Source organism: Sinocyclocheilus grahami, unplaced genomic scaffold (genome assembly GCF_001515645.1).
Source record: "Sinocyclocheilus grahami isolate Dianchi unplaced genomic scaffold, SAMN03320097.WGS_v1.1 scaffold974.1, whole genome shotgun sequence".
Taxonomy (NCBI): Eukaryota; Metazoa; Chordata; class Actinopteri; order Cypriniformes; family Cyprinidae; genus Sinocyclocheilus; species Sinocyclocheilus grahami.
Genome location: NW_015506153.1, coordinates 164,297 through 185,087, shown reverse-complemented (window position 1 = coordinate 185,087; position 20,791 = coordinate 164,297). Strand labels below are relative to the sequence as shown.

General features: G+C 37.9%; 4 protein-coding genes and 1 pseudogene across 5 annotated transcripts in view; 3 read left to right on the top strand and 2 right to left on the bottom strand.

The window, feature by feature from the left end:
• The window catches only part of LOC107565027 (ankyrin and armadillo repeat-containing protein-like), a 12,582-nt pseudogene extending 11,250 nt beyond the window's left edge, over window positions 1–1,332 (top strand).
• A 103-nt stretch (window positions 1,333–1,435) lies between these two features.
• LOC107565016 (probable tRNA N6-adenosine threonylcarbamoyltransferase, mitochondrial) lies at window positions 1,436–3,011 on the bottom strand. The gene is made up of 4 exons (XM_016250201.1): window positions 2,821–3,011; window positions 2,491–2,621; window positions 2,353–2,424; window positions 1,436–1,584 (listed from the first exon to the last, which is right to left on the bottom strand). Exons 1-4 carry the CDS (start codon window positions 2,905–2,907, stop codon window positions 1,440–1,442), a joined length of 435 nt encoding a protein of 144 aa, XP_016105687.1. The 5' UTR covers window positions 2,908–3,011; the 3' UTR covers window positions 1,436–1,439.
• Window positions 3,012–5,312: 2,301 nt separating this feature from the next.
• LOC107565014 (probable inactive tRNA-specific adenosine deaminase-like protein 3) lies at window positions 5,313–8,349 on the top strand. 2 transcript variants are annotated; one of them, XM_016250198.1, is made up of 2 exons: window positions 5,313–5,386; window positions 7,203–8,349. In XM_016250198.1, exon 2 carries the CDS (start codon window positions 7,241–7,243, stop codon window positions 8,255–8,257), a length of 1,017 nt encoding a protein of 338 aa, XP_016105684.1. In that variant the 5' UTR covers window positions 5,313–5,386; window positions 7,203–7,240; the 3' UTR covers window positions 8,258–8,349. The 2 variants fall into 2 exon arrangements, with proteins under 2 accessions (XP_016105684.1, XP_016105685.1); XM_016250199.1 differs by having other exon boundaries at window positions 5,356–5,390.
• Window positions 8,350–9,880: 1,531 nt separating this feature from the next.
• Window positions 9,881–18,696, bottom strand: LOC107565015 (ORM1-like protein 1). Its single transcript, XM_016250200.1, has 4 exons — window positions 18,601–18,696; window positions 12,849–13,031; window positions 11,839–11,990; window positions 9,881–10,402 (listed from the first exon to the last, which is right to left on the bottom strand). Exons 2-4 carry the CDS (start codon window positions 13,020–13,022, stop codon window positions 10,267–10,269), a joined length of 462 nt encoding a protein of 153 aa, XP_016105686.1. The 5' UTR covers window positions 13,023–13,031; window positions 18,601–18,696; the 3' UTR covers window positions 9,881–10,266.
• A 410-nt stretch (window positions 18,697–19,106) lies between these two features.
• LOC107565013 (PMS1 protein homolog 1-like) overlaps window positions 19,107–20,791 on the top strand; it is a 23,868-nt gene continuing 22,183 nt past the window's right edge. Inside the window, exons 1-3 of the mRNA XM_016250196.1 lie at window positions 19,107–19,203; window positions 19,380–19,521; window positions 19,877–20,059. Of these exons, the coding sequence (XP_016105682.1) occupies window positions 19,390–19,521; window positions 19,877–20,059 (315 nt within the window). The 5' untranslated portion in view covers window positions 19,107–19,203; window positions 19,380–19,389. The remainder of the gene's footprint in view (window positions 19,204–19,379; window positions 19,522–19,876; window positions 20,060–20,791) is intronic.

Sequence of the window (20,791 nt, the reverse complement as noted above, 5' to 3'; positions counted from 1 at the left end):
CCCCCCCCCCCCCCCAAAAGAAAACAATAAAAGACTTTCAATGTGATCTCAGACATTGTATGTTTTACCATAGTAATGAAAATGAACAGATGTTATGGTTATTATGATGTTGTGTAAAGGGCTGAAAAAACAGTTAATTTAACTGACTCCTCATTTGTTTGACAGATAGTTGTGTTAGCCAGAGTAATAGTAGATCAGATGAAGTGACTTCGACTGCAAGGGGAGTCACTGTTCTAACTGTATTATTGCAGTCTGACCAATCCACCACTGTGGTCATCACAGGTATGTTTAAATTGTAATAATATTTTATTTTCACAAATTACTGTTTTGTATTTATCATATTTGCATGTATTTATCAAATAAATGCAGTCTTGGTGAGCACAAGAAACTTCTTTCAAAACCATTAACAAATTGTATCAACTCCAAATATGTATATGAGAAAATCATCTTGTATAATGTTCCATCTTGTGTTATTCCAGCACAACTATTTGCTAGCCTGGTTCATACGAGAGCAGGTATTACTAATGCGATTGTCACCATGGGCGCTGTAGAGCATCTTTCTGCTCATCTGGACTCGAGAGGATGAAGAGGTAGATTGTGTTGAATTAGCTTATGTAAATTCAGTGTTTCTCAGTCAAAAAAATAAGCGCTTAAAATAGTATTTCTAGGATTTTAAAAACTAAAATAACATACTTTATTCCCTTCTACATTTTAGGTTCAAACAGCCTGTGCAAGTGCTCTGGGTTACCTGACCTCCAATCGATATGCTTATTGACAACTTCTGGTGAAATATAGAAAATACCCTCACATATTTGACCTCCTAATGGAGAATTTAGCTGAAGAATAAGATGCCAGAATATCACAATTGTTTACAGCAGAGTTTGAAAGACAGAGAAGAATAGGGTTTCCATCCCTCAGGTGCTTTAAATTTTGACAGGAAGTAGCTAAATATGAGGCCTTTGATAATTCACATGCATAATTTGTTTACTTTCTGTTTTCTCCATTGCAGTTTGGAGATAAATGGCGGCCCTCCTGTGCCTCATCGTGATAATAAAGTTATTTCAATTGAATTATGTATGACATATTGTGATGCTGGCTAGAGCAATGAGGACTATATCTCACATACAGATGTTTGCGCTATATCATTTCTCACCAGGACTGGCAAAGAGAATGAACGCTAGGTGTAGTCAGTCTGTAATTGGGGACAGAGAAACACCAGCTCTTTTGCCACACCATGCAAGACAGAGGGCCAGAACTGCCAAACTCAGAGTCAGAATGGGACAGACGTCCTGCCACAATGCCCCAAAACAGAGATTAAATGAAAACACCTGAAAGGTCAAGAACTCCAGCACTGCCATTCACACCAAAAGGTGATTGAAAATTAATAACATCATAAACTTTTAATTAAAGCATATGCAAAACAGAACCATTTAAATTTCTTAAAATAAATAATCATTTATTAATATGTAGGAAATTTTCTTTCGACACAATGTCAAGAATTTATCCTCAGTTTTAATGCGAGGAATTTTGATTGCAGCATCTTTAACTTCTGAAGTGACTTTAACTTCTAATCCAAGTGGTGCCCTAAAAATAAATGAAAAATATAATTACATTAAAACAGATTCTTAACATATACAATCAGTGCTGGGTAGATTACTTACAAACTGTTACTGATTCCAAATTACATGATGAAAATTAGTAATGCAATCTATTAGATTTTACACATTTTAGGTAATCTAATCGGATTACTTTTGACTTTACTTGTTTATCACATAGATTTGAATAGATTTATTTTGTACCACATTGATATAAAAATACAAAGAGAATTCCCCCCCCCCATTCTTTTGCATTAAACATCACATTACATCAGGGTTTCCCAAACTGGGGTTTGTGAGTTGATGAAAAGCCAATACTTAATTAAATCAATGTAACAGCACCAGGTATGCAAAACAGAAGAGAAAAAAAATAAATAAAAACACACACACACACACACACACAAGATTCACTGCAAATAGCAACACAGCAATAGTGACACACGAAAATGGCCACCCCGAGTGAAATCATATCCGTGGTGCTGTCAAAACCCAACCCGCTCCCGGAAGCACTCCACTCCTATAAACAAAAGAAAACATCACATTAAAAATAAACCACAAATTGAAGGTCCATATTCACAACAAAAGAAAACAATCAACTTTTGAAAGAGGGTAAAAATGTAAAAAAAAAAAAAAAAAAAAGATTACAAAGACAAAACTTTTTTTTTTAACTTAAATTGTGCACAATAAGAGGAGAAACCTGCATTGAAAATGTAAGTCCAATTTATTTACTAACAGAGCAAATGCCATTTTAACTTACTTGGGTTCATAGGTGACCTCTTCGCAATGGGACATGATCCCCTTTCCTTGCTTTAGTCTCTCTATGCCATTCCTAACAATAGTGAGGAACAAAAGTCAGTGTCTTATGCATGTCATCAAGGCTGTTTTATGTTCTTACCATGCAATCATGACTCCATTATCAGTGCAAAACTTTGACGGAGGGCAAAGCAGATGCAATCCAGTGGCATCTGTGACAATTTTCAGAGTCTGTCTGATGTATTCATTACTTGCTACTCCCCCTGAAACAACCTACAGAGGTGCACAAGTGGAAGAGTAGAAGTTTTGGTTGGGATAGAAAGGTTGGAGTAGAATTTTTTTTTACCAAATGTCAATTCACCACAGGCATTTCTTGGTAGAAGTTTTTAAATATTGTGAAATGATTAAGCCAAGCTCAAATTAATGTTTATACGAAATGCCTCAACCGAGTCCTGGAGTGCTGTGAATTTACCAGAGTTGGTTTATGCTGTGGTAGAAGACCTTTGGATTTACAGAACAAAATGGCACGATGTGTTCGTTTGGCTATATGAGAAGCCATAGTGTGTTGTGAGGCAGCGGCGATGTCTTTAACGCATGATAATAACTGACCTTTTTCAACACCTGAGGAAACATAACATTACAGTAATATAATACTGGTTAGGATTATATAAATACGAATTTTATTCTAATACATTGCAATTAGAATAAACATGTACAGCACATACAAATAACCATTTTTTAAATTTGAGCTTAACCATTTTACTATTATAGCTCAAGAAGAAAAAAAGGAAAAAAAGGAAAAAAAAAATTAATATTAAAAAAATTAAACATTATAAAAGCAATTAACAAAATAACTAAAACTGAATAAAAACTAAAAGCGAATTTAAAATATTGATACTATAATATTATACTATACTATAATATTAGTTAATAAACAATACTAAAATAACCCTACTTGAAGTATAGTGCACAAGTTACATGGACCATTTTTATGATGATTTTCTCTTTTTTAATCAGAATCAGAATGAGCTTTATTGCCAGGTATGTTTTCACATACGAGGAATTTGTTTTCATGACAGAAGCTTCCACAGTGCAACAAGACCTTGGAATATGGTGATGGTGAATATTTAACCACTGAATGGCCTTTTTTAGATAAATGTTTCTTTAGCATACTGAAAACATGTTATTAGTGTTAATCTATGTATCAACTGAGGTTATTTATGAAGTCAGTGGCTATCCTTACTCCAGGTGTGTCTATTTCTGAGAATGCCCCAGATTCCCCCAGAATCCCTCCAGTCTCGTCTAGCACAGCCGCTCCGGTCTCATCGCAGCTCGTCTCGATCCCCAAAACTAACCTATAGGTACGGTGGCCGAGAGGTGCAGAACAAATCACAATTCTGAAAACAAAATAACAAATTACAAGCGCAAATGCAAGTCTACAAAACAAAATAACAATTCAGAAAGCACAACAACAATTCAGAAAACATTATAACAAGTCAGAAAACACAATGACAAATCCGAAAACAAATTAACAAGTCAGAAAACACAACGACAATTCAGACAAACCGGAAGAGGTAGGTATAGTTTGAGACAGCGCCATTGGTTTGGGATTACTCACCGCTGACTGGACGAGACATCTGTCAATCAACGTATACAGGAAGAACCAGCCGAAGAACAGCAGAGTCCTGGTAGAAAGTTCGGAGATGGTATTAAAGTAGCTCAGTTTAAATGTATTGTATGAATTGCCTTTACTATGGAATAAAAAATACGGGGTGTCTAGTAATTGTCTAACTATTGTCTAGTTAAAAGTGGCTGTAACACATCAGCTCCAGTGGTGCAGATGGTTAAGCGTGTACCCTTGGCTTTTTGACTAGATCGATCAGGGGTTTGATCCCACCTTTTGCCGAACTTTTCAAATCTTGTATCACATCGTAAAGGCATTTATTTTCAATAAAAATTAACAAATGCAAGTCTAAAAAACAAAATAGCAATTCAGAAAACACAACAACAATTCAGAAAACATTATAACAAGTCAGAAAACACAATTACAGCCAACGACACACGCTTATCCATCTACGCCACTGGAGCTGATGTTTAACAGCCACTTTTAACTAAATGTAAATATACACTCCGTATTTTTAACTCCATAGTAAGGGCAATTCATACAATACATTTAAACTGAGCTACTTTAATACCATCTCCGAACTTTCTACCACGACTCTGCTGTTCTTCGGCTGGTTCTTCCTGTATACGTTGATTGACAGATGTCTCGTCCAGTCAGCGGTGAGTAATCCCAAACCAATGGCACTGTCTCAAACTATACCTACCTCTTCCGGTTTGTCTGATTTTTCGTTGTTTTCTGACTTGTTAATTTGTTTTAGGATTTGTCATTGTGTTTTCTGACTTGTTAATTTGTTTTCGGATTTGTCATTGTGTTTTCTGACTTGTTATAATGTTTTCTTTATTTTGTGATTATTTCAGAATTGTGATTTGTTTAGCACTTCTCGGCCACCGTATATAGGGCGCACTGTACTGAAGACTTCCTGACGTGCAGCGCTTCACCTAGCACCGTGCTGCTCCATTCAACACTGACGGTTCACTGTCGTTAACACTGGTTGATTTAACTCGACAGTAATCTGAAAGGTTACACATGCTTCAGCAATTCAAGTGACTCGAAAACACCGCTAAACTTGTCTTTTCTTGTAAAACTTCATTCATGACCCTGTCCGATCAAGGCGTTACATATAAATAAGCTCTACTCACAACAAACGAAGCTGGGTTCCGTTAGACTTCCTTTAAGATGAAAATTATAAATAGTAGTAAAGAAAAACAGATGCCTAGGCCAATTTGATAAATAAATACACTAATAACAATATCATAGCTAAATGACAAATACGTCCAAAATAAAAAACAATACGGGAACCATTATCTCTTGCGCCTGTTTCCATCGGGATAATAATACAGGAGGGACGAAGACTCACATTGGCGAGATGTTGTACACTGAATAAGATTAATTCTTCACACTTGGCTGCTATAAAGTAGGTTCTATGACTATTTCCAACTATTATTTGATATTTGATACTTAAAGGCCATTCTTTACTCTTAATAAGGCAAATGCCTATTAGATCCACGTGCATTTCTGAATTCAAATTCATTAATTCTGTGTTTTTGTGTAGCCTAGTTGACACACACACACACACACACACACACACACACACACATATATATATATATATATATATATATATATATATATATATGCCACATTTTCCTGGTTAAATAAATAACACATAAAAAAGAACAAATACAATTCTATTTTGTATTTTATTCATATTATTTTGTATTTTATATAATATTTTAATACTAATTATACATTTCATAGTGTTTTTATGCAGTTTTATATTTATTACAAAATAATAACCAAAGGCAGTAACAATTTGAACAATATTTCTGAAACATTTTACAATAAGATTTCATTAGTTAACATTAGTTAACTACTTTAGTTAACATTAACCAAGAATAAACAATAGCCTACTTCTACAGCATTTATTAATCTTAGTTAATATTAATTTTAACATTTACTAATGCATTATTAAAATCAAAAGTTGTGTTTGTTAACATTAGTTTATGCACTGTGAACTAACAATGAACAACTGTATTTGTATTAACTAATGTAAACAAAGATTAATAAATACTGTAATAAATGTTCATTGTTTGTTCATGTTAGTTAACACATTAAATGACACCTTATTGTAAAATGTTACCAATATTTTTTTATTTGTGAACTGATGTTCAACTTTTTTTTTTAATAGTCAACTTATTTTCGGGTCATCATCATAAAAGCTCTGTAAACACTGCCACAGACACGAAGATATATATTTCATTTCATCATGCTGAACGCTCACTAAAAACTGACGCAGTCATCATGTTTTCAGACCATTTCAAGTATTATTTTGACGTGACAAAGTAGTGGTATCTAAACAGGAGAGTTGTTTACTTACTTTATAATTAGTCAATAATGCCATCATTTTCTTCATTCAGGCGAGAGCTCGCATGAAAACAAGAGGCGGGATTTATCACACAAACCAATCACATTCAATCATAACCGATCATTGCCTCCTCTCACGTGACTTTCCCCCATTCATCTCAATGAGCCTCCAGAAAAGTCACGGCATGCTTTGCGGTCTCTGCTGAAAGTCTATGGACTGAAGGGAGTCAAGCCTCCGCTTTAACTTTACCTGCGGGTGTCGCTGTTTGACAGTGTTACTTTATAAAAACGAGTGACTTTTATACTTTTAATGCCATATTTAGTAATATTCGCGATTTATGTTTGTAATATGGATTATTTTTTCATCCAATTGTTTTGAGGAGACACTGCCCTCCTTGGAATATTTAAAAGTTAAATTTATTTTGTAATATGCAAGTTCATGACAATTATTTTTGAAAAGAGTGTCAATATATTACAATTGTTTTCTGTCTACATGATCTATTTACATACTTTTCTGTATTACAAAGTTCATGGCAGTGTTATTTTAGTATCATATTATTATAGTTTTTATATTTACAATTAGGCTGTATTTTCATAGGCTATTTTCTGTTTTTTTTTCCATTTTATTTTTAGTTAAAGTTTTATTAATTTTGTGTGTATTTTGTCAGTTTCATTATTTTTTTATGTCTATATAGTTTTTATTAGTATATAGTATATAGTATATATTTATATTTTACTTCAGTACAAGTTTATTTTATTTCAAGTTATGAACATTTTATTATGGTTTTAGTTAACTGTAATAAACTAGGTTCATGATGAGGGCATTTTGAGTCTGTAACTTTTAATGTCAAATTCTGCTTCTTCAGATGACATCAGGAAACAATTATTAAATGAATAGAACAAGATGGAGCCACAAGCCAAACGAAGGAAAGAAATGGACAAATATGACACTTGGGATGTTCTTCCAGTTCTCTCTGATGAACAGTCCCGGGACACTGAATTGTTGCCGGCCTACGCAGCACCCATCATCGAGAAAAGACAAACTTCTCGCCTGGTCAAAGAGCTTTCCCTGATCTACCCTTTACCTGGTCTGCAGCACATAAAAAGAGTGAGGGCTTGCAAAGACAAAAGCACTCCTCACCCTTTAGAGGTCATTGTGTGCTTGGCCAGAGATGTGCAGGTGATAGACCGCAAAGGAGTTACGCTTACTGATCTGCTCCGCTCACAGTCTTTTGACTCCAGTGGTTTGGGAGAACCTTTCCTTGTCAAAATACCCGCTAATCCTCCACTAACTAGACCGCAGTTTGAAAAAGCTAGTAAACACTGGCCTACATCATTTCACGAGGACAAACAAGTGACGTCTGCTCTGAGGGGCCAGTTATTCACTGCCGATCAGAAAGCTAAAATGCAAGAGTACATGGCAGCAGCTGTAGAGGCTGCAAAATCAGGTGGGGAGATGGGAATGGATGCAGTGGGTGCTGTGATTGTGGACCCAGAATCTGAGCAGATTGTTGCAGTGGGTCATGACTGTAAGCGTGGCTCTCATCCACTCCATCATGCTGTCATGGTCTGTATTGATCTTGTGGCCTGTGGGCAAGGAGGAGGCACCTACAATTATGAGAAATATCCAGCCTGTCGGTTTAGCAGCTCTGAGTCCTTTAGGAATGCCTGCTATGCCAAAGAAACCGGACAGCCTTATATCTGTACCGGATATGACCTTTACGTCACTCGGGAGCCGTGTGTGATGTGTGCAATGGCTTTGGTCCACTCAAGAATCAACAGAGTGTTTTCTGGAGCGCCCTCTGCAGATGGTGCCTTGGGAACCAAGTATAAAATTCATTGCCAAAAATATTTAAATCATAATTTTGAAGTGTTTAATGGGGTGATGCTAAATGCATGTGAGGCTTTATTCAAAAAGTGATTAAAGATATATATATAATTAGATACAATATTACATTGATATTTATGATGACATTTTAATTATTTTTACGTTTTTTAAACTTTTTTTTTTGATAGGACCATAATAAAAAAGTATGGAAGGTAAATTGGGTTGTTATCTCCTTTTAAATATCATATTCAATATATCAGACCATCAAAACATGTGTCTTATAGGGACAGCAAATTTACACTGTTATACAAGCTGTACACTCACTACTTTACATTGTAGCAAAGTGTCATTTCTTCAGTGTTGTCACATGAAAAGATATGAAATATTTACAAAAATGTGAGGGGTGTACTCACTTCTGTGAAATACTGTGTATATATATATATATATATATATAACCTTTCAAAATAATTTGTTTTTGTTGAAAGAAATGGCGTTTTATTCAAAATGGACACAGGAAATTGATGAAAGTGACAGTAAATACATTTATAATATTACAAAATATTTATAAATATATATTTTTACATTTCTGTTAATCAAAGAATCCTGATAAAATGTATCATGGTATCCTCAAAAATATTAATCCGCACACTGGTTTTCAACACTGATAATAAGAAATGTTTCTTGAGCAGCAAATCAGCATATTAGAATGATTTCGGAAGGATCATGTTACACTGAAGACCGGAGTAATGGAAATTCAGCTAGGACATTACAGGAATAAAATACTTTTTAAAATATGATATAATAGAAAAGTTATTTTAAAATGTAAAAATATTTCAAAATATTTTTTAACATTTAGAAAATCTTTCCAACCTCAACTTTTAGTAATGGTGTGTATTCTATGATTTTTAGTAAAAGCTTACATGACAGTGTATGATTTACATCAAATGTATTTGGTATTTCACACACTTATTTTTCTAATGAACAACAGTGTTTCTAATACTTTGCAAAGTTTTATTTGTTTGGAGCATATCATACAACACAAACTATGATCATACCTTTTCTCAAAACAAAAGGACAAAACAATTGGCACAGTTGAGCCTTCGCAGATATTGTCAAAAGACAAGAAAGTGAAAAAATACAAATAGTTTAATAGGTCTATGTTACAGTTACTCAACTTCAATAATACTGTGACAGAAAAGAGAGCAAAGAATCATGATGGTTTGCTGAAGCTTGGTAATGATCCGGAGTTTTACAACGACATACTGAAATTGAGCTAAAAGTCAACATGACATTTTCAGATTCAAACAGAAGATGAAAGAATGTAGGGAAGAACTTGATGTTTTGTTTCAAGGGCAGAGGAAGCTGTTCAAAAATTAGGAAGAAATATTCTTTGAAATAATGTGCACTGATAAAATGTGCAAAATGAGACCAGAAATATGTATTCAAGTAATAAAAGTTATAGTTTTGATTTCATGTTGACTCTAATGAATGTGAAAGCACTTAAACGCCTAAAAGTTTTGTTAATGTTAATATTTTTTCATTGTCACTTATGGTAAGACATTAACTAAACAAAACTATACATAGTATTGTGACTGAACAAATATTTTTCAGGAAATCATGCAAACTGACTTTTTATTTTTCTCAGAAGCAATGAAAACATTAACGAAACAGCAGAAAGGTTTCATGGCTTTTAAATGAGTTTAAAAACACATTTTGTCAATTCATGGCATTATCTAAGAATGTATTCAGAAATGTGAAGTGACGCTAAAAGCATAAATCTATCTTAGTGTATCAGTGTTGTGAGCACATTTGAACAAACAAAAACTAATTAACAAAAAACTTTAACCATGAAACCTGGGCCAGCCCAGATCCACAAGGATCACAAAACAACTAACAAAAACACATTAAATATCTTAAGTTATTAATGCTTGTAGAATTGTCCTCCTAACATCTCCCTGCAACAATTTCTCAAGATATATCAAACAAAGACTCACAATTACACAGACTGTACAAAACTGCTAAGTGTACACAGCTGCGGTACAAAGGGTTATCTCCTCTCCCAAATCAGGCAACAGTTGGTCTGTGCCCTCTGAACACTGGGCTTAATACTTGTTTATTCCAAAGATCCTGACTCCATGGAGTTGTGGCAGTTTTGGGATGAGAACACTCAAAAGCGAAGCTGTGTTTATCACAAAATGAGCTGTATCATATTTTGTGTAAAAGCTAGCGAGGAAATATCTGCAAAGAAAAGAACAAGTGTTACACTTCAAAATAAGTACAGGATCCTATATAATAAAAGGTCTAATAAATAATGTCTATAATATTCACTATTCGCATTTCGGATGAGAAAAGTTAATTTATTGTTTTTTGTACTTAGTTCAAAATGTTGTGCAATTGGATGGTTGGTGTTTTAACACCAGGCCAGCTTTCTTGGCTATTTTCATGGTTGAAATAGTATAAAAGAGCATATAAAAAACCTATGTGACCCTGGACCACAAAACCAGTCTTAAGTCGCTTGGGTATATTTTTAGCAATAGCCAAAAAAAAAAAAAAAATATTGTATGGGTCAAAATGATCGATTATTTTTTTTATGCCAAAAATCATTAGGATATTAAAGGGGTCCTATTATGCTCTTTTACAAAGTCTTGATTTTGTTTTGGGGGTGTACTAGAACATGTTCTCATACTAGGTTGTTCGAAAAACACAATTTTTTCACATATTTTACATTATTACAACACCTCTCTCCCCAGTCTGGCATGAACGCCTCGAATAGTTGCTGTATCAAATGAAGGCCCGCCTTCTGAAATACGAAATGTGCTGTGATTGGCTAGCTGGGCCAGTGTCTGTTGTGATTGGCAGTACTCGGTGCCTGGTCGGGAAATGTCACGCCCCTTACCATAGCCACCTGCTGCTTCAGTGTAAATATTGCGTCAAAATCAAATCAATTTGAGCGCAATTTAAACCCGATTGATTGTAACCACTCTAAGTTCGTCTGCCTTGGGAAAGCTGGCGTGTCTCTGACATAGTGATAACACTCGTTGCCTTCTCTAGTTCAGCTCAACCAGGTCTTGGCCCATTCGTCGATATTTGTGATATCACAAATCCCAGAAAATATGCGTTGTAGTCCAAACGAGTCGTTCGTTGTAGTTTTTGAAAAGTGATTTCTGTTAAATAAAATATCTCCTTTTGAAGTGGACTTTGAGCTTTGTAACTTCACAGATCTTTTTTATGCTCAAACAGCAACATTACAGACTAAAGTTGAAAAAGTGAAAAAGCATAATAGGACCCCTTTAAGTAAAGATCATGTTCCATGAAGATATTTTGTAAATTTCCTACCGTAAATATCAAAATATTTACTTAATTTTTTATTAGTAATATGCATTGCTAAGAACTTCATTTGGACAACTTTAAAGGCGATTTTCTCAATATTTTGATTTTGTTTGCACCGTCAGATTCCAGATATTCAAATAGTTGTATCTCGACCAAATATTGTCTTATACTAACAAACCACACATCAATGGAAAGCTTATTTATTCAGCTATCATATGATGTATAAATCTCAATTTCAAAAAATTTACCCTTATGACTGGTTTTGTGGTCCAGGGTCACATATCAGGTCTGTTAATTTCTTTAAGAGTGTAAATGTTGTGCAAAAGATGGCGAGAATAACTTACAAAATGATTGGTGAGATTGTAAAGAATTTTCTAGATGATGTGAACTGCACGCCATAGTCCAGCTGTTCCCAGTGTGTGAGAAGTCTTGCCTTGCCCTGGTCTGGTGTTTCAAATGGTGTGCCTTTCACTGCATGCATAAACACATACATACCCTGTGGGAAGATTGAAAGATGATCCAAATGTCATACACACCATTCTCAAAGTTTGTAACAATGGGATGTCCCTTAATATTAAAGGGACAGTTCACCCAAAATGGAAAATTCTGTCATTTACTAATGTCGTTCTAACGCTGTATGACTTTGGTTGATCTTCAAAACACAATTTCAGATATTTTAAATGAAACGTGAGAAGTTTCTGTCCTTCCAGGAGTGCTTATAACATCTGTATAGAGTTGCTAAAAAAAAGCTAGAAATTAAATTTAGCATTTAAAAAACAAGCTTTATCTAATTTTTACGATTTTTTTTAATGAAATACGAATTTTGAATAATGAAAATTAGTTTGTGTTTACTTATTCTATTCATCAGTGTTTGAACCATTAAAGAAAAATCACATTTTCCATATTTAATTTCTGGGTTAAAAATGAAAAATTAATGGACGCAAAAGTACACAGACCTTGTTGTCCTCTCTTCATGGAATGCTATCGTATGGCTTCAGAAGACTCTGAATATCATCCCTCCCTCTTATAGCTGTAGACTTATTACACTTACTAAATTTGTCTTCCATGTCAGGACAACAGAAACATTACAGTATCCCTAAGAATAGCTTGGCTTTATCATTGTGGCGCAAGCTGTAATACATCATCTTGTACCAGAGAGCTTAAACTTGGTTGGTGATGTCATGCTGTTGACCTTGAATCTTTGTGCGAGCGAGTCCTTACATAATGCCACAAAGACTACCAAGGAAGCATCAACTGTCAAGACTCCAACTGGCCTCAGGGCTCTGCTGAGAAAATGACAATCCATAGACAGGGAAATTAAATGCAATATAACAAAGGATTATTCAACACTTACAAAATTGTGAATAACATTTGTGAGGGTCCACACAACAGGAACACTGAAGAAAGGAATGCTCAACAGTACAATGTGAAGCATTCCTACACCGAGCGCATATGTCAGCCATATCCCTCGACTGTTCATCACACGGGTGTTTGGGTTCACTTCACTGTGGGCCACACCGACGTTCATCTTGCTTTTCTGTCGAATAGACCAAAAAATAAATAAATAAAAATACTGCAAAAAGTATTTTTCTAAGTTGTAAATAAAACGGTTTACTGGAGTACATTTTACAAGAAAATATAAATTCAGATTTTCTATTACAAACTGCAAACTGTTTCTACACCAGATTTTTTATGTAGTCCAAAATGTCAAAATGGAAAGTGTCAAATAATACAATATTTTCTGCATAGTGTAAAAAAGCTGTATAAATAAAATAAACATACATAAAATTAAATAAAACATAACATTCTTCTTTAAAAAAAATTGTAAGAAACGTATAATTTTCCCCCCTAAATGATTAAAACTGACAATAAAAAAAAAGAACCAGCATTAAATTATTTGGCTAATCAATCGATAAATTGACTAAAATTGATAAGTGTGTTGTGATAAAAGTGTTTCTGTTGTCTCATCATAACTAAAAGTTATATGTCAGTGTAAGACATTATCTATTTAGCAGTAGTCTAGTTAATTCCAGTGAAATAAGATGTAAAACGGCTAACTATTCAAATTAATGATCGTTTATGCACTACTACAATCTATAGTCTGGCAACTGATGTTTTATGGCTTTAAAAGTACTAGTTAAGAATAGAAGCGGTCTTACAGATGAGGTCTTGTCTATATGCCAACAAAAGCATGTTCACAAACTTACAATGAGGTGATTCTTTGTAGTACTTTACCCTAATGCATTACTGTTCATGCTGGCCAACTTATTCAAATTATTTGCAAGAGTTTGGTTCTTCTTTGGAAGAGCAAAAAGGGTGGAAGTGACATTTCATGGCCTGTTTTGTTTATCCGCCATGGTAAACATTCTGGGCAGCTGTTTGGAAGTCAAAGTTCAATGTTACCTAATATACAGCTTATTTGTTTGGTTGTTTCTCATCTCAGGATTTCTCACCAAAATCATGGCTTGGTCTTGGTTTCTACTCACCAATTCAATTGCTTCTTGATCCATTTTACTATTAAAGAAAGTATCCACAGCAAAATGCCATTATTTTATCTCTTATTATTGCTCTTCTACAAATAAATACAATAAAAGCAAAACAGATTGAGGTCAAAGGTTGAAGTCCTGCTACTGCAACATCGGTCAATAACCACTCGATTGATCCTCCACTCATTGATTGTGTATAAGTATGTAGTATATATGTAGAATGTATTTAAAGGGTTCATATGATGCGATTTAAATATTTCCTTTCTCTTTGGAGTGTTACAAGCTCTTGGTGCATAAAGAAGATCTGTAAAGTTGCAAAGACTAAAGTCTCAAATCCAAAGAGATATTCTTTATAAAAGTTAAGTCAACCACGCCCTCCTAAAACGGCTCGTTCTAACACGCCCCCACATGTCAACGTCACGATGTGGGAAGATTTGCATAACGCCGCCCAAATGTTCATGCAAAGAAAGAAGGCATAACTTTTATTCTCGCTGTAGTATTGTTGCTGCTGCCATGTCGTGAAGGCACTGTGTGTTTCGTTGTGAAAGCGAAACTACTTTGTTTGGCCTTCCAAAAGAGGACGATATCTGCTTCGTCATGCCTAGAGCTGATCCGTGCTGGTTGCTGAGGAAATACATCAACTTTGCGCTGTGGATCGTTGGATCGGCTTTCACCGTGGACGAAGCAGAGTCCAGCCCGGGGTCGTCACATGTGGTTGGCGCAAGCCCGCCGGCCGCTCCTTCGTCGAATCCGCTGGCCGCCACTCACTCTAGCCCTCCGGCCGTTCCTCTGCTCACTGTAGGCCGCCGTGTGTGACGCTGTGTTTCATTGTGAAAGCGAAACTACTTTGTTGGCCTTCCAAAAGAGGACACGACTAGAAATCAGTGGTTAAGTTGTATTTACAACACTGTTCCAGAACAGTTCAACCCAAATATTCAGATGTGTGCAGCACATTTTATGGAGGACTGTTTCCTGATCCTGGTAGAGTAGACTACAATGCCGGCTGTTCTGACTCACAGACTATAAGTAAGTTTTTTATATATAAAGAATTTGCCACTGATGATTCAAATGCGAGTTTTGAGCAGTGTAGAGTAGCGCTTCTTGTTTGTCATTTCTCCCATCACAAATGCAGACATGATTTTGTTTACGCGGCGCGATGCAACACGTAAAAAAGACAGTACAAATCATTACAATCCATAATTATGTCCTCACTGGATGCAACACATGCCTAGTTTATAATGGGTTTTATTGGTTCCCTCTCGAGCTTTCACGAGACATCATGGAGACATTTCTCCGTTATGGGAACTCCTTCCCTTCCAACCTTTCCTGAAGTCCTATTGGCTCATGCCAGTTCAAATGACTGGCCAATTGTTGCGAAGTATGCAAATTGCATGCAAATACTGATGAGCTCGGGAGGCAGTATAAAGTGCGGTGCAGAATCTTCTACTTCACCTGCTGAATTCACTATGGCAACAATCTGCAAGATCTGCTCGGGACCAATAGAGCCGCCAGATCAACATGACCACTGCGTCACCTGCCTGGGCCTGGCCCACGCAGAGGCGGCGCTGGATGAGTCCGACTGCGGGCATTGCATGGACCTGCCGGCCCACGTGCTCCGGACCCGTCGCCATGTGGCTCGCGGCCTATTCTGGGTGAGGCCTACTGCTGCCAGCGTGCCGCTGGTTGGTCCTTCCCCTCCCGGTGACAGGAGCGTCGTCTTGCCGCTCCACCAGCCCCAGCGGTCACCCCATTCCCCGGCCTCCTTACCCGAGGACTGCTTCTGCCCTCCTTCCAACATTGCGGAGTTTGTGTCCTTTAGTCAGGAGGAGGGGGATGACACGATGTCCATCTCGGGCTCAGAGAGGGAGGATTGGGCGGGATTGGAGTCCGATCAGCCGGACAGCATGGGGACCCCAGACCTCCAGGAGGAGCTCATGAGGGTTCTGGCGAAGGCTGTCCAGGAGTTGGATTCCTCAAGGAGAGTGGAGGTTGTACCCCGAGTCGGTTTGGATGATTTGGGCCCGCTACGGGAGAGCGGAGGTCGATCTGTTCTCCACAAGTGAGAATGCGCACTGCCCGCTGTTCTTCTCCCTGTCTCACTCCCCGCTGGAAGAGGATGCTCTGACATCGCACTGGCCGGCAGCCAGGCTGTATGCGTTTCCTCCAGTCAAGATATTGCCACTGGTGTTATGCAAGATCAGGGAGGAGGGGGCTTCCGTGATACTCATCGCCCCAAACTGGCTGAACCAGCCTCGGTTTCCAGACCTAACAGAGCTGCTGGTGGCGCCGCCCTGGCCGATCCCCATCAGGAAGGATCTGCTGTCTCAAGCGAGCGGCTCGGTGTGGCACCCGAACCCGGAGTTATGGAGCCTTCATGTGTGGCTGCTATGGGGATATCAGAGGAGCTGAGCGCCCTGCATTCCCGTGTGTGTGCTCGACACACTCTCACATACAGACGTCTGTATGCTCTAAAATGGGGAGTGTTTGTGAAATGGTGCCATGATGTTCATATCGACCCGGCTGCTTGCGCCGTGTCGGATATTTTGTGTTTTCTACAGTACAGACTGGATAGTGGATCTCTACCATCAACTCTTAAAGTCTATGTGGCCGCTATTGCCTCGTTTCGTTCCCCGCTGGGCGGGCAATCGATCGGTTCCCCCACATCCGCCTTCAGTCCCGCCCTGGGACTTAGAGGTGGAGTTAAGAGCTCTTTCACAGCCACCATTCGAGCCTTTAGCATCCATTGATATGAAGGATCTATCTCTCAAAAGTGCACTTCTTCTTGCCCTCGCTTCGGCTAAGCACATAGGGGATTTACATGCGTTTTCTGTGGACAGCGACTGTATTCACTTCGGACCCGGTGACTGCAGCGTCACTCTCCAGCCGAGACCGGGCTACGTGCCTAAATCACTAACTACCCCCTTCAGAGCGCAGACTGTTTCGCTGTCTGCCCTGTCTTCTGAGTCACTGACCTCGCGTGATGCGGACACTCAGACTTCGGTGTGCCCCGTTAGGGCTTTGAGGATTTACATTGACCGTTCGGCCAGCTTTCGGCAATCTGACCAGCTTTTCGTGTGCTATGGTTGTTGTGCGAAGGGCTGGGCCGTGTCAAAACAGAGACTTGCCCACTGGATTGTGGACGCTATCACGGCTGCTTATACGAGCCAAGGTTTTGAATGCCCTTTGCACATTAGGGCCCACTCAACAAGAGCTATTATCGCCTCCTCCTGGGCGTGGTCGAGAGGTATGTCTATTCAAGATATATGCTTTGCAGCCAGCTGGTCTTCTCAGAATACCTTCGCCAGGTTTTACAAGCTGGACGTTCAGTCCTTAGCCTCCCAAGTGCTGTCGGTGAGTGACTGATTCACGTTTATGCTACTTCTATTCACACGTGTTTGCTGCCTCACACAGTAGTTACTCTGCGCAGCCCTCTATGCTATTGTTGTTGTTATCTGCCCTGTACTCAGTGCAGCTTCCTGTTATTAATGTCTGATTCCCTTCATGCTACCATTATCATGTTATGTGTTATGCTGCTTAACACAGTTATCTCTGTGTAGTCCCTTACAGTACTGTTGTTGCTTCTGCCCTGTTCTCAGCACAGCCTACATTAGTACTAACCAGATATGCAAATTTCGTATACCTGGGCTTTGGACGCTCATTGGCTTATCTCCACCTATCAGCTGCGAGCCCGCCTAACAAGCGTCGCTATTGGTTGTGGGAATTGTGTGTTCCATCTTTGCTGAGTATGTGTGACTTGTACAAGCTGCTCGTAGCCTCTCTCACGGCGGGATTGAATATCGTTCCCATAATGGAGAAATGTCTCGTGAAAACTCGAGAGGGAACATCTCCGGTTACTATCGGAACCCATGTTACGATAGTAACCGGAGACGTTTTGTCTCGTCGCTCCGGCCGGGAGACGGCATCACAGTATGGCAAGGGGCATAACATTTCCGTCACACGCTTGAGGTTTTCGGCCAATCACAATGCACTGGATAGCTGGCCAATCACAGCACACCTCGCTTTTCAGACCGATGAGCTTTGTAAAAATCGATGTGTTTCAGAAAGTCGGAGCATAGAGGAGAAACAACAATGTATGTGGAAAATAATGTGTTTTTTTTACCTTAAACCGCATAAACACATTTCATTACACCAAATACACAAAATGTTCTTTTTAGCAACATCATATGACCCCTTTAAAATTACCTAAATACTACATAAAAATCATATTGTTTTTTTAGTAGCATCTGCAGGAGATAAACAAGTCCATGACACAGATAGAGTTAGCAACACAGCTACCTGCCAAAACATTGTCTTATTCCTGCCCAGCTTACTGTATTCTTTCATTTAACCACTTAAATAACACTCTTTTAACATGCTTATTGTCCTGTCTGTGCTATTATACGGAGTTGCTTTAGGTTTTGCGCATGACCAATGCTCTTTATTTAGCATCTACTGCTTTCATAACAAACACCAGTTGCTTTTGTTTCACTCTACTTCCATTAAACACCTCAAACAACAATAAAAGCTCTGGAATCCCCCCATTATCAGCCGAATTTGGCCCATTTGGTTTTAAAGTAGCGGCACAAATGACTTGGATTCATAAGAGATAAGTAACGGTACCTTATTTGCGTTCGGGTGAAGCAGGCTGGAGCTCTGCCGGCCTCCGCTGCGCGCACTGCGGGCTGACTCACCGCTCACAATCCGCTACTAGCACACAGGCTATCCCAGCTAACGGGATTATGAGAGCAAACATCGCGAGATTGGCGCACCACGCCCACCAAATTCATGACGTTTGCAAAATAAAACACCACTAGCGAAGGCATCAAATCAAATTGTTTTGATTATTGGATAAGAATTGGGCTACTGTTAGTTAGTCAGTTTTCAATAATGTGTGGAGTTTTATTTGACCATTTCTAATTATAAAAAAACAATAACATGAAAAGATGCTACCATAATTATACCACAGTTTTGTGAATTTGTATACTTTCTTAGCGATAGCCATAACCATTAAAATGTCCATGTATTGATTTATAAGCAATATAAATATGCAAACATACGACAAAGAAAAAAATCGTCCAATCAAAGCAAAGAATAACAATGACGTAATTTAGGCGCCAGTTAAGTCACATCCGATACTGGAGCGAGTCATGAAAACATGTGAAGTACACTTGTGTTATGCATTTTTTGGTTATATTTTAACGGATTATTATTATTTTACATAAAGTAAGTAAGAAAATATTTGGCAATTTTAAATACAATTGTTTAACGTATCATGTGACGATTGAAAATATATATGTGTCCTATTAGAATTCATGCTACCCTGCAGTTTTTGTCAATAATCTGCGAAAATGACAGGTTTGTGACCATTGTTGTCTCAATTTTAAAACTTCTCTTCTTAGGGAGCACACTATGAAGGCGCTTCCGCCCGAGACTGTGCGTCTGCTGTGCAGCTCTCAGGTTATAACGTCTGTCCTGAATGTTGTCAAAGAACTGGTTGAAAATTCACTTGATGCTGGTTCCTCAAGCCTTGAAGTTAAACTGGTAAATGCACGTTGTATCAACAAACATACTGACCAGTATTAGGACACTTATATATGTATTCATGTCATTGAATTAGACAACAAAATATTAAACCGTTGGCATTTCCTTTAAAGAAATTGCACTTAAAAAAAACATTTCACAAAATGAAGGATGACACCTGTGTGAACCTGAGGTGATCTGACTTCTTCATATATCCATATCCACTAAAATCAACATTTAGACCAGAAATATTTTAGTTAGCATCCTTAGTTTGCAGATGAAACTTTGTTTGATATCAAATCCAAAGTGTCCAAATATTGTCGGGGCCACTCTTAATAGCTGTGCTGAATCTGTGTTCATGTTTCCTTGTGATCAGGAGAATTATGGATTGGATCGCATTGAAGTCAGAGACAATGGTTCTGGAATCAAAGCTACTGATGTTCCTGTGATGGCAGTAAAACACTACACGTCTAAAATCTCCTGCCACGAAGACCTGGAGCGCCTAGAGACTTATGGCTTCAGAGGAGAAGCTCTGGCATCCATATGTGCCATATCAGAGGTTACGTCTCGCTAATTCATGTTTGATTTTATTGCTTGAGTGATGCACAATATAAAAATTGTGGAGTATTGTGACTGAAATATAAAACGTACTAAAATAATCACTAGCAGTAATTTGAAATCAATTCAGGCAGGACTACATTATAATGTAAAGTATGGGGAAAAAAAATTGTGAAATCTAGTAAGGATTATGTTAAATTAAAGGTAAATTAAAATTATTTTAAAGGGGTCATATGATGCTTTTTTTAAAGATCATTATTTTGTGTATTTGGTGTAACAAAATATGTTGACATGCTTTAATGTTCAAAAAACACATTATTTTTCAAATACTGTACATTATTGTAGGTCCTCTATGCCCCGCCTCTCTCAAACTCTTAGTTTTCTACAAAGTCCCTCCTTCCGACAAGCGCAGTCTGCTCTGATTGGCCAGCTGACCCAGTGTATTGTGATTGGCCGAACACCGCAAGCACTCGTCGGAAATGTAACGCCCCTTACCATAATCTCGAGCTTCATCTTTCAAAATAAATGTAAAGACAGAGCCCGAAAGGGGAACAGAGACAGACACAGAGATGAAGCGGGTATGTTTTTGCAGAACACAAGCCACGGTTAAGACATCACTCCACTGTGATGTGACACCCTCTCTCTCTCTCGCTTGCTCTCTCTCTCGCTCTCTCTCGCTTGCTCTCTCTCGCTCGCTCGCTCGCTCGCTCTCTCTCTCTCTCTCTCTCTCTCT

Excerpts from the sequence above, each read along its gene's own strand:
- LOC107565016 (XM_016250201.1), bottom strand. The coding sequence starts at position 2,907 with ATGGCTTCTCATATAGCCAAACGAACACATCGTGCCATTTTGTTCTGT. Across the intron at positions 2,622-2,820 it reads CACAGCATAAACCAACTCTG|GTTGTTTCAGGGGGAGTAGC; the intron begins GTAAATTCACAG and ends GCACCTCTGTAG. Across the intron at positions 1,585-2,352 it reads GAGGTCACCTATGAACCCAA|GGCACCACTTGGATTAGAAG; the intron begins GTAAGTTAAAAT and ends ATTTATTTTTAG.
- LOC107565014 (XM_016250198.1), top strand. The coding sequence starts at position 7,241 with ATGGAGCCACAAGCCAAACGAAGGAAAGAAATGGACAAATATGACACT.
- LOC107565015 (XM_016250200.1), bottom strand. The coding sequence starts at position 13,022 with ATGAACGTCGGTGTGGCCCACAGTGAAGTGAACCCAAACACCCGTGTG. Across the intron at positions 11,991-12,848 it reads CAAATGTTATTCACAATTTT|GGTATGTATGTGTTTATGCA; the intron begins GTAAGTGTTGAA and ends ATCTTCCCACAG. Across the intron at positions 10,403-11,838 it reads ACAATCTCACCAATCATTTT|ATATTTCCTCGCTAGCTTTT; the intron begins GTAAGTTATTCT and ends TTTTCTTTGCAG.